The following is a 12,970-nucleotide window of genomic DNA, read 5'->3' as shown; positions in this document are numbered from 1 at the left end:
AAATATACCGATCTAAAAAGCAGGATGGCCGATATAAATTCAGATAAACAAAATACAGTTTATCAACAGCAAATCAGATGTATACAAAATTTCTGAAGTAAAACAAACACTTAATTTGTGCAATATTTACTAAAATTTGCATAAACTTGAAAAGACAAATATATTGGTAGAATTTAGAACTGACATAAGGGAATGTTAACACGGCTATCGGCCAATGCAGATAATTGAAAAATGACCAAATATCGGCTGATTATTCAGCCTGGCCTATATATTGCTCTATAACTAGTGTGCATAGATAGATGGACTGATAGATACAGTGAGGAAAATAAGTATTTGAACACCCTGCTATTTTGCAAGTTCTCCCACATAGAAATCATGGAGGGGTCTGAAATTGTCATCGTAGGTGCATGTCCACTGTGAGAGACATAATCTAAAAAACAAAATCCAGAAATCACAATGTATGATTTTTTAACTATTTATTTGTATGATACAGCTGCAAATAAGTATTTGAACACCTGAGAAAATCAATGTTAATATTTGGTACAGTAGCCTTTGTTTGCAATTACAGAGGTCAAACGTTTCCTGTAGTTTTTCACCAGGTTTGCACACACTGCAGGAGGGATTTTGGCCCACTCCTCCACACAGATCTTCTCTAGATCAGTCAGGATTCTGGGCTGTCGCTGAGAAACACGGAGTTTGAGCTCCCTCCAAAGATTCTCTATTGGGTTTAGGTCTGGAGACTGGCTAGGCCACGCCAGAACCTTGATATGCTTCTTACAGAGCCACTCCTTGGTTATCCTGGCTGTGTGCTTCGGGTCATTGTCATGTTGGAAGACCCAGCCTCGACCCATCTTCAATGCTCTAACTGAGGGAAGGAGGTTGTTCCCCAAAATCTTGCAATACATGGCCCCGGTCATCCTCTCCTTACTACAGTGCAGTCAGCCCTGTCCCATGTGCAGAAAAACACCCCCAAAGCATGATGCTTCCACCCCATGCTTCACAGTAGGGATGGTGTTCTTGGGATGGTACTCATCATTCTTCTTCCTCCAAACACAGTTAGTGGAATTATGACCAAAAAGGTCTATTTTGGTCTCATCTGACCACATGACTTTCTCCCATGACTCCTCTGGATCATCCAAATGGTCATTGGCAAACTTAAGACGGGCCTTGACATGTGCTGGTTTAAGCAGGGGAACCTTCCGTGCCATGCATGATTTCAAACCATGACGTCTTAGTGTATTACCAACAGTAACCTTGGAAACGGTGGTCCCAGCTCTTTTCAGGTCATTGACCAGCTCCTTCCGTGTAGTTCTGGGCTGATTTCTCACCTTTCTTAGGATCATTGAGACCCCACGAGGTGAGATCTTGCATGGAGCCTCAGTCTGAGGGAGATTGACAGTCATGTTTAGCTTCTTCCATTTTCTAATGATTGCTCCAACAGTGGACCTTTTTTCACCAAGCTGCTTGGCAATTTCCCCGTAGCCCTTTCCAGCCTTGTGGAGGTGTACAATTTTGTCTCTAGTGTCTTTGGACAGCTCTTTGGTCTTGGCCATGTTAGTAGTTGGATTCTTACTGATTGTATGGGGTGGACAGGTGTCTTTATGCACCTAATGACCTCAAACAGGTGCATCTAATTTAGGATAATAAATGGAGTGGAGGTGGACATTTTAAAGGCAGACTAACAGGTCTTTGAGGGTCAGAATTCTAGCTGATAGACAGGTGTTCAAATACTTATTTGCAGCTGTATCATACAAATAAATAGTTAAAAAATCATACATTGTGATTTCTGGATTTTTTTTTTAGATTATGTCTCTCACAGTGGACATGCACCTACGATGACAATTTCAGACCCCTCCATGATTTCCAAGTGGGAGAACTTGCAAAATAGCAGGGTGTTCAAATACTTATTTTCCTCACTGTAAATAGTTAGATTTTATTGTAAGGTTCTTCAGAATGTTATTTGAAATATCCTATCAGGTGAGTGTTATTTACCTGTATTACTGTTTTGATGGCAGGGTACACTTGCGGAGCGGATTAGGGCCGGTGGCGCAGGTGTGCCTGCCTTCTTTACTGCCACGGGCTATGGGACACTTATCCAGGAGGGAGGATCTCCTATCAAATACAACACAGACGGCACCATTTCCATTGCCAGCGAACCCAGAGAGGTAACATAAGATGGCCAAATTATCTGCTGATGCAGTTTGATTGTTGTCAGTTTAAATCTTTAATAATTTTTTAGCCCTAAAGAAATCAATAAAACATTTTTAAAAGTTTGTTTAAAATCGCTGGAGATGATGACTCAGTTGTTGATAAAAGCTGTTATGTTCTACATGTTTTCTGAAAAGTCAACCATTTCTGCCACTGTTGTGTTTCAGGTGCGAGAATTTAACGGCAGGCACTTCATCATGGAGAAAGCCATCACTGGTGACTTTGCGCTGGTCAAAGCCTGGAAAGCAGATAAAGCCGGAAATGTCATCTTCAGGTATCAATGTCCGCTTCACCACTGTATTCCTCTCTTCTGTTGTTTAGCCCCATTACAGAGGGAATGAAAGACAAGGTTTCTTTTAAGGGTCAGTTCACCCAACAATTAATTTGTCATTATGCACTCACCTTCATGTTGTTACAAATCTGAATTACTTTCTACTGTGGAACACAAAAGGAGAAATTTTGAAGAATGTCCTTCTTGCTCTTTTCTGTGCAATTACAATGAATGGGGTCTGGTCTTAAAAGCACTGCTGAAGTATTATCAAGTGTTACATCTCATTAACTCTCTACGAATGTGTCCTCTTCACTTTTTCTGCTGGTAGAGAAATTAGAATAGCTTTTTTTAGTGCTTAAGTCATCTAAAGCCACATGAAATCTTTGGGTTTGAAAGAGACCAAAATGTAAGCCATTATTCACTTGTGAACAAGATCAGACGATTCATTGAACAAATCAGACTCAAAAGAATGATTCATTCATAAATCTGACTTTGCTACATCTCTTACAAATTCTCAAAAATGTGCCAAGAAGAGCTAGGGTGGATGTGAAGATTTCCAATGTATAAAGACTGAAATGTAAAAATGTTTGCAAGCTTTTTGAATCTTGAAAGCTTTAGTCCCTTTTTATTATAATAGCAACCAAAACATTCTTCCAAAACATTTTGTGTGTTTTTTTTTGTGTTCCATGGAATCAAGGAATTCAAATGGGGTTGGAACAACATGAGGATGAGCATATGATGACATAGTTTTTATTTTGTGTAAACTATCCCTTTAACTGAAATATTAAATCACATGTTCACGGGTGTGGTTGGTACATTGCACAAACCTGCAAATAACTGTTATCTCTAACCTTACTGTTTCCATTTACCACATGCCCACAGGCAACACTGCCTCACTGATGGCAAAGTGGCAAGACTTACTTTCTGAAATGGAGGCTTAAACTGTTCTTTAGTTTAGAAAATACTTGAAACATATGTTAGAAAAGGCGAACAGTTAAAATTACTGTGCCATTTTAAACCCAGGCATTTTTTCCCGTCAAACAACCTACACAGAGAATAGTGTTTGTTATGAAAATGGCTGCGTGTTGGTGGATGATGCTCATAATGATGCGTTCTATTGGATCTGAAATGAGTGGATTAAAGATCAGTGACATTATAAGAATATTATTGTACTACACTTTGCAACATATGATGTAATATGCAGTATTTTGTTTGACCACAAGGGGGCACTGTGTCCTTTTCAATACAAACGAATTCTTCCTTAATCTTCCTTGGTTGAAATATGAACATTATCTAGGAAGATTATAATGTTATGTTGATGATTACTTTACAGTAATGAGAGCTGCTTATACATACATTTCTATGGATTGTCATTTTGATATACGGATTATATCACCATTTCATCTTGAATAGTTGACAAACATGCAACATTCCATATCAACTGTACATATTTCAAGTTAATTTTACAGAATCACTGTTGCTTTTACCCTGATCAGGAAAACCGCACGAAACTTCAACCAGCCCATGTGTAAGGCAGCCAAGATCACAGTTGTGGAGGTGAGTGGGTATCATATACTGTATGTTTCTTGTCCTGTGCAAGGATTACCTGTATTACTATATCTCTGTTTTGGTGATCACATGTGCTTCTGTTAAATACTGCTTTGATGCATTATTATAAGTTCTAAAGCTTGCCTTGTAGCAGACATCATGTTGTCCATCCTATGAATTCAATTGCCCCATGTACATCTCTCCTCCTGTGCTTTATTTCAACATTGTTTTCTACATAAACAAAAAAAATTGTCATTTTCATCCGGATCTTTTAAGTTTTTCCTCCCTATTCACTCTATTTTCATTTCCTTTCTAGCGAGAGCCCTTTTCAAACACTTTTCTGCATATCAAATATGCTTTTATCTAAGCCTTTGTTCAAAACACACAGATATGAACAAAAGACTTTTCAGTTACTGTGAACGAACTCCAGTAATTAAACTGGTCTTCCAGCAGCCCCATTCTTCCTCTTGGAGCTCTGGTTAGAAATGGTTTACAATGTGAAGCAATCAGTATTGAAAACAACCAGCGTTTTGAGAAGATATTTCTCTCTCCAGTCTTTATCCTTTACACCAGCTGCTATCTGCCTTTAAATCAACCCATTACTTGAATTTTCAGGAAGAAAGACTTTTTGGTCAATCAGATTCTTTATTTGTCTTCTGCTGCAATCATGTCATATGCTATCGGCACATTAGAGCTTTTATTTGTCTTGTTTCTTGCCTTTATTGTGGTTATACAGCAATAAGAACAGTTATTAGTGGCCAAAATCATCTGACAATATGGTTATTGCTGCGCCACTAAAGATTAGCTTATCTGTTCACTGAACACACTCTAATGGCTATATGGGTCATTTTCCTTGTGCATCTGGTGATGAAAGCTGTCCTGCTAGGAAAATGAATCCGTCGGCGTAGTGCTGAGCAACAGTGTGTATCTTGCGTTCTGTCACTGTTTGACTGGTTAAGATGCTGTTTGTGGCAGCAGCCCTTCAACTTTAGCAGCAGGGATTCAGAATTAAGATTGACTCATGCCATGCTCTGCTATCCTTGTGTCTGGGGATAAGAACATGTAAACAGTCAGTTGGTTTGCAACAGGTGATATATATCTGACTTATTAAGGTATTTTGTTTTCTATTACATCTATTTCAAAAGGTTTATAGGAGGAGTCTGTCTTAATGGTTTATACCTCATTGAAAATGTGTCTTTCAAAAATAAATTAGACTTGGAAATAATCTTTTCAAGGCATTGAAAAAATGTAAACAAATAAATGTTATTATGTGAAATGCATTAGAAATATTTAAAATTCTGCACAGGTCACTATCTAACTAAATAAGCACATTTTTGACACTGACCACGTTAAATCCTAATTGCAAAAGGGCAGGTTTAAGATTTATTCTTCCATTTTAAACAGAAGCTCTTAATAATAACGTTCTCAAATTATAACATGGATCATCAGATTTTGCACAAGCTTAAAGGTCCATATGAGGTTCAACTAAATAAACAAGTATGTAAAGAAATGAAAAAAAAAAAAAAAAAAAGTGTGCATAGAAATAAATGTTCAAATGTGACTCCTTAAGTTCAAATGTATTTCCTTAAAGGAATATTCTGGGTTCAATACAAGTTATATTCAATTCACAGCATTTGTGGCATAATGCTGATAAAAATAATTTTTGTGGTAATCAGCATTATGCCATAAATGCTGTGGATTGAGCTTAACTTGTATTGATCCCAGAATATTCCTTTAATTAATTGTTATTGTAATTTATTTATTTCCACATTTATTTATAAATGTATTTCCATATTTATTGATTTCCACACTAACATATTTATACATTATATATATTTATACTTTTTGTTTTATATACATACACTCACCTAAAGGATTATTAGGAACACCTGTTCAATTTCTCATTAATGCAACTATCTAATCAACCAATCATATGGCAGTTGCTTCAATGCATTTAGGGGTGTGGTCCTGGTCAAGACAATCTCCTGAACTCCAAACTGAATGTCAGAATGGGAAAGAAAGGTGATTTAAGAAATTTTGAGCATGGCATGGTTGTTGGTGCCAGACGGGCCGGTCTGAGTATTTCACAATCTGCTCAGTTACTGGGATTTTCACGCACAACCATTTCTAGGGTTTACAAAGAATGGTGTGAAAAGGGGAAAAACATCTAGTATGCGGCAGTCCTGTGGGCGAAAATGCCTTGTTGATGCTAGAGGTCAGAGGAGAATGGGCCGACTGATTCAAGCTGATAGAAGAGCAACTTTGCCTGAAATAACCACTCGTTACAACCGAGGTATGCAGCAAAGCATTTGTGAAGCCACAACACGCACAACCTTGAGGCGGATGGGCTACAACAGCAGAAGACCCCACCGGGTACCACTCATCTCCACTACAAATAGGAAAAAGAGGCTACAATTTGCAAGAGCTCACCAAAATTGGACAGATGAAGACTGGAAAAATGTTGCCTGGTCTGATGAGTCTCGATTTCTGTTGAGACATTCAGATGGTAGAGTCAGAATTTGGCGTAAACAGAATGAGAACATGGATCCATCATGCTTTGTTACCACTGTGCAGGCTGGTGGTGGTGGTGTAATGGTGTGGGGGATGTTTTCTTGGCACACTTTAGGCCCCTTTTAGTGCCAATTGGGCATCGTTTAAATGCCACGGCCTACCTGAGCATTGTTTCTGACCATGTCCATCCCTTTATGGCCACCATGTACTTCCAGCAGGATAATGCACCATGTCACAAAGCTCAAATCATTTCAAATTGGTTTCTTGAACATGACAATGAGTTCACTGTACTAAAATGGCCCCCACAGTAACCAGATCTCAACCCAATAGAGCATCTTTGGGATGTGGTGGAACGGGAGCTTCGTGCCCTGGATGTGCATCCCACAAATCTCCATCAACTGCAAGATGCTATCCTATCAATATGGGCCAACATTTCTAAAGAATGGTTTCAGCACCTTGTTGAATCAATGCCACGTAGAATTAAGGCAGTTCTGAAGGCGAAAGGGGGTCAAACACAGTATTAGTATGGTGTTCCTAATAATCCTTTAGGTGAGTGTATATATAATGTGTGTGTGTGTGTGTGTGTGTGTGTGTGTGTGTGTGTGTGTGTGTGTGTGTGTGTGTGTGTGTGTGTGTGTGTGTGTGTGTGTGTGTTTTTTTTTTTTTTTCATTTGGTAACGATGGGGTGTGTCCTTCAAGCATAGGAATCAAGCTAGTGCTAGTATAGTATAAAAAAACATTTATGTCAGATTTGAACATTTTATCTGTTTGATTCATTTTTTTGTTTCTTTGGAAATATATTTAATTATTTTTAATTTAGGCAACTTTGGTCCTCCATACTAACATTGTTTAGCTGATAATATAATTCATAATAATTAAAAATATTTTTTTAATGAAGATATTGGAAAATAAATGTTTTTCACAATTGATTTTAGATTTTGGACCCCACTGTATATAGTATGTAGAATCATTGCATTTCCTGTATCTGACTGTGCTTTCCACATTTGATTTTCTTTACATTTCCACATTTCAGGAAACAGCCACCTTAATTTCACTTTATATGAAACAGACAGCGCTGCAATGTCACTGCATCCTAATTAACATGAATTCTGATAACAGTGTTTAGATAGAGCTGCGATTTTCATAAATAATAAAAATAAATTATAATTAGCATTAACCAATACAGATTGCAAAAAAAGTAAAATTAATAAAGCAGGCAAGAATAATCGATTTGGCCAGCTGGTTGCCTGGCAACGGAAGCCTGCAAGGCAGATCCGTGGCATTTTCTAACTATCCTGTTATCTCAGGTAAAATAAGAGGCCTGACACATTGCGGGATGTGAGAACAGTTGATTCAACAAGGCCGTATTTGCTGGTCACATCAGTTGAAGTTAACTCACATTTTTTCACATTCATCACATTTTGCTAAAATGACATTTAGCATGAAATGGGTTTTCCAGGATCGGGCTAATTGAATATTGATGAAATTCTTCCTCAATGTTATTATCTTGCCTCCTCCCTCTGTCCAATTTCAAAAAGCTGATTATCCTTTTGGTTTGTTGCACATAAATTACCAATGCAACAGCTGTGAGCGAGAACAGGAATTTTGTCAAATGTATGACCAGAAGTGCAGTTTAACTGCCTTATGTATTTGTTCAGCAAGCTTGGAGATTGTCTATTTCTATCCAAATTTCTTACTTGAAATCCTTACTGGAACATATCTGGAAAGGTTCATTTAAAGGAGTAGGTTACTCAAAAATAAGAATTCTGTCATAATTTACCTCATGTTGTTCCAAACCTGTATGACTTTTCTTTCTAGTGTGAAAAACAAAAGAAAATTGTGAATATCCTGGTCTTCTCAATTCAATGGCAATTCATAGTGATGCACTTTAAAGCCGAAGTGTGTAATTTCTGTGCCTTTAGCGCCACTAAACGGAATTGCAAAAATATACATTGTTTTTAAACTGCTTTCTGAAAACACCCTTCATCTGCCATTGGTTGAAATAACAGATAGTCCTGTCCCAAACTCGTGCCATTGGTTGAGCCAATATTGTTGTGTTGGGCTAAACGGGTCACTCAAATCAAACAAAAAGAATGTTGAAAGTGCCACAGACCCGCAGTGTTTACAGTTTTCAGGGAAATCAACCTACAAATTATTTCTGCATATTAAGATGGGATAGGAGAATGTATTACTTTCTTCTCTGGAACACAAACTGATATTTTTTGATGGAGTTTTGATGCGTTTATAATAGGGCTGTCAGAATTAACATGTTAATGCATGTGATTAATACAATAAATTAAAATGCATACATTTTTCTTTATTGCAATTAACAGGTTTTCCCTAATACAGCATAAACACTGGTTTGAAGGACGGAACCTTTGTTATTTGTCCACCCGGTGTCATTACACTGATGCACACACCACAGCACCAGAGCCCATCTACCTATGTGAGCCTACAATCTTAGCATAAAACAGCATAACTCAGTGGTCCCAAATACATTCTATGTATGAAACTGTTGTAACATGCTATTTAACCATTATGCTCTGTCCTATGATGGAGCCATGGAGGTTATCTCAGTAAATAATAAAATATCAGTGATAAAATGATGGAGAAAGGAGTTCTTAATGCAATTTGATGTACATAACAAACCCAGATAGGACTTGTTGTAGAAGTATTTTTCATCCTCAATAAGGTGCATTATAATTACCATAGAAGCACACCAAAACGCAGAATGAGACATGCTTGATTGAAGCGCTTTCCATTATTAGTTTAAAGCGGCATTTGACACTGACACTGCTCTGACGCGAATCATGAACGCAGCCTCACGATTGCTGTAACAAAGCGGATAGCCACAGTCTAACGGCAAAGTTATACTTTGGAGGATGAGAGATTAAGAGATTTAATTTCATTGCAATGAAAATGCATCCTATGTGGGAACTAGTTCTTTTAATTAGTCAAACTCCCACTTAGACTTTAACATGTTTAATGTTACTTGAATGGTTATATTATAGTGCATTTCTATCTTTATATTGTAGAAGGCTTTTTTTGGAAAATGTTAATAAAGCATTATATTGCTAATGTTTTGTTTTCTTCCCTAAAATGGAAATACACTGGCAAAAGTGTGGAATAATGTACGGATTTTACTGTTTCGAAAGGAAATTGGTACTAATTCACCAAAGTGGCATTCATTGCCCCACTTGATTTTCCCAGTGCCCTGCCCCAGAAACTTCTCATGCCCCTATCCTGATAAAGAGACAACCAGTTGTCCACCTTATAGATCATAATACCCCCCCAAAGATCGCGTCCTAGTACCCATGGTGTACAGCATGTGTACTTTCGCAAAGTTCGAGATGGCATTAAAGGGGTCATGAAATAAAGAATGAAATGTTCCTTGATATTTAGACATATAAGAGGTAATTGTACTACAAAAACTTACTGTGAATTTCAGAACTCAAAACATCCTCCCCAGTCTAAAAAGAGCATTTATAGTTACCACATGTTAAGTCATGACACATTGCTCATTTGTAATTACACATCCCACAACATGTGTTATCGCACTCTTGGCCCCGCCCACTGCCGTGCAATTCAAGTCAAGATAGCAGGCCTTTTGAGGCTAACAATTCTTAAAAAACAACAAAGGGGACCCATCTGGATTATTTTGGATTCTTTTTCAATTTATTCATGCACTAGACAGGCATCTTGGACCGCTTGATGTATATCTTGTGCTGCTTTTAAAATACGTGGTTTCAAATTACAACTCTTAAAGGGAGAAACAATTCTCTTTCATTCAGTATGTATGTGCATCATTTCACCGTTCTTTGAACTATGAATGTATGATTTACTTATTTTTCCTGGCTAATGTCAGCATGGATTGCTTGTGAACAGGCAAAATATGATTCAAGCTTGCAACGCAACTGTTATTGAATAAAGGGGCAGTTAAAAACACTTTTCAATATTTTTGAATATTTCAAATGTCATGACTGTTTGATAGTTTATTGTGTTAAGAATTGTGCTTGAGATGAACAGTTTAATATATTCAGATGCAATGTGTTGGATGTGCGTAATGTGTAAATCCTGCTATTTTGTTTTATAATGTTCTTCCGATTGAGTTTGGTGAATTTGAGGGGCTGCATGATGTTAGCTAATCAGAACACTGGGCGTTTATATTGAAGTGTTAGGCGCTTAGGCCAAAACGAAGCGTTTCAGACAGAGGGCCAGAGACAGTGTGGAAAATGATCATATATTACTAATTTGTGACTGTTTTGGTGCAATACAACTTTCATAACATTATCAGTGGACCTCAGGGAAGATAATAAAATGATAAAAAATAGCAATTCATGACCCCTTTAAGGTGGCTTGTCTTGCGTCATATTTAGCTCTAAACAATGAGCTTCAAAGTGAAAGAGGTGAGCCACTATGAACAAGCTTCTCTCATAGTCCTCATGAACGTGCAACGAACATCGAACAAGATTTCAGAGATTCCTTCAGAAGACTTGAAATATGTTGCCGGATCCACAGACTTTTAAACTTTTAGCAGACACTGACATTAAATTTTAGAAGATGGACCGGATATTTATTTATTTTATTACCTTTTGTATTCTGCAATAAAAAAAAAAAAAAAGAAAAGTAATTTGGGTTTGGAATGATATGAGAGTGAATAAATTATGACAGCATTTCATTTTTGTGTGAACTATTTCATTAAACTATACTATTCATATTGTGGATTGCAAGGTAGTATGCCGGTATTTGAAATGCTGAATTATGTTTTATCAAGGCCCTTGGCACAGAATCTTTTTATGAAAATGTGCAACATCTTGATACAAAACCTTTTTATAACATACCTGTATCTTCAGGGGTCCCCATCTCTTCAGTTGGTGCATATTTCCCTTAAGGGGCACTTGAGTGAAGTGGTGATTGTATTTAGCCTCAGGCTGACGGCCCTTCAAGGTGCATACAGCTGATAGTCAGAGCTTCCTCTTGCTTTAACACACCTGTTTTAAGAAGAAACCTTCCTCTAAAGAGAAATATCAAGAGAGCAGGGAGAGGCGGAAAACCGATATTTTTTCCTATATAAAAATATATAAAAATCTTCATGCTTTCATAAAATTTGGGGATTTGGATTTGTTCATCTCATCAAGCTTAGTGACACAATGCCAGACTGTGTACTCTGTTTTTGGAGATTAGTGTTTATTTGTATAGCATCTGTTGCTGTAACTAGACACTTAAGAAAATGTGAGACCTTCAAAAAGGAACAATGCTCATTTTTAGCTACCTGTCTTGTAGCATACATTTGTTGAAATGCTTCTGATCAGAAACTGTTTCATAATAACATTTGTCCATCAGCTTCTGCAGATTTAACTGGCTTTGACAGGGCTCACAGTCCAAAAAAACGAACAAACCCTTAAAAAAAAAAAAAAGATTCCTCTGTATCTTCCAGGGATTTTGTATTCCTGTTTTCCTCCCTCCTTGACTACAAGCTTATTTCTATTCCTATTGAAGAGAAAATGGTACTTAAGATGAAGGAATATCAATATGGATAATATTTTAGTTTGCTGAAATTATTAACCTCTAGTGCTGGGAACTGCTCTAAAGCATATATAGTTAATATATAATATGAATTGTCATTATTATGTAACAGATAACTCTTATATTTATTTATTTGGTAAGTAGCCATGTATTAAAAAAGATAATGTACAGTCAGCCAGATTTAATCACACAATAAACCCTGACACTCTGAAGGGGTTGATTTTGCTTATTACTTGGCTACTTACCAAATAAATAAACGGACATTAAATGTAGATTTGAGTTTAAATAAATGTATTACGAGAGAAGAAAGTGATAGTTATATGAGACAATTGAACAGCTAGGAAACCAATTGCCTGTGACTGGTCAATTATACAATTTAACCAATCAGAATCAAGTATTCGGTAACTAAGGCATGACAAAAATCCACATGGTTGTCATGGCATCCCTGTGATTCAACAGCAAATGTGCCATCAATCTTTAGTATAATTAATGCTTTAATATATAGTAGTATTTATGTTTCTAGTGCTTTTACATTTGGTCCCCACAGTCTAGAATATTTGGTCACATTCTAGCTTTAAGCAATATGGTATCCTAGTGTGTGGTAACTGTATATAAAGGGTTAATGAGGGACCGAAATCCCCAGAGAGAGTGTTACTAACTCCTACAGATTTTATTTTGTGCCCCGCCTTAGACCCTTAGGCCATCTAGAAGCCTGAGCCCTTCAGTCATTCCCTGCCCAGTGCAGCTTGGCTAATGATAAAATGTCAAATGCCATGCAGTAACCATGACAACAGCTACACTGCTCAATCTAGGCTCATCGTTTTGCCCTCTCTAAAGGTGCTGTGTGCAGAAATAACAACTTGTAATACACACCCATTTCAGGAAATGCCCCTTTTTGTACAACAC

The 12,970-nt window shown here is 37.2% G+C and overlaps 1 protein-coding gene across 1 annotated transcript in view; it reads left to right on the top strand.

The window, feature by feature from the left end:
- LOC127620602 (succinyl-CoA:3-ketoacid coenzyme A transferase 1, mitochondrial-like) overlaps window positions 1-12,970 on the top strand; it is a 78,507-nt gene that overhangs the window by 14,081 nt on the left and 51,456 nt on the right. Inside the window, exons 5-7 of the mRNA XM_052093769.1 lie at window positions 2,016-2,165; window positions 2,376-2,482; window positions 3,976-4,036. Of these exons, the coding sequence (XP_051949729.1) occupies window positions 2,016-2,165; window positions 2,376-2,482; window positions 3,976-4,036 (318 nt within the window). The remainder of the gene's footprint in view (window positions 1-2,015; window positions 2,166-2,375; window positions 2,483-3,975; window positions 4,037-12,970) is intronic.

Source organism: Xyrauchen texanus, chromosome 27 (genome assembly GCF_025860055.1).
Source record: "Xyrauchen texanus isolate HMW12.3.18 chromosome 27, RBS_HiC_50CHRs, whole genome shotgun sequence".
Lineage (NCBI taxonomy): Eukaryota > Metazoa > Chordata > Actinopteri > Cypriniformes > Catostomidae > Xyrauchen > Xyrauchen texanus.
The sequence above is the reverse complement of the archived record's forward strand: the minus strand, read 5'-3'. Positions and strand labels throughout refer to the sequence as shown.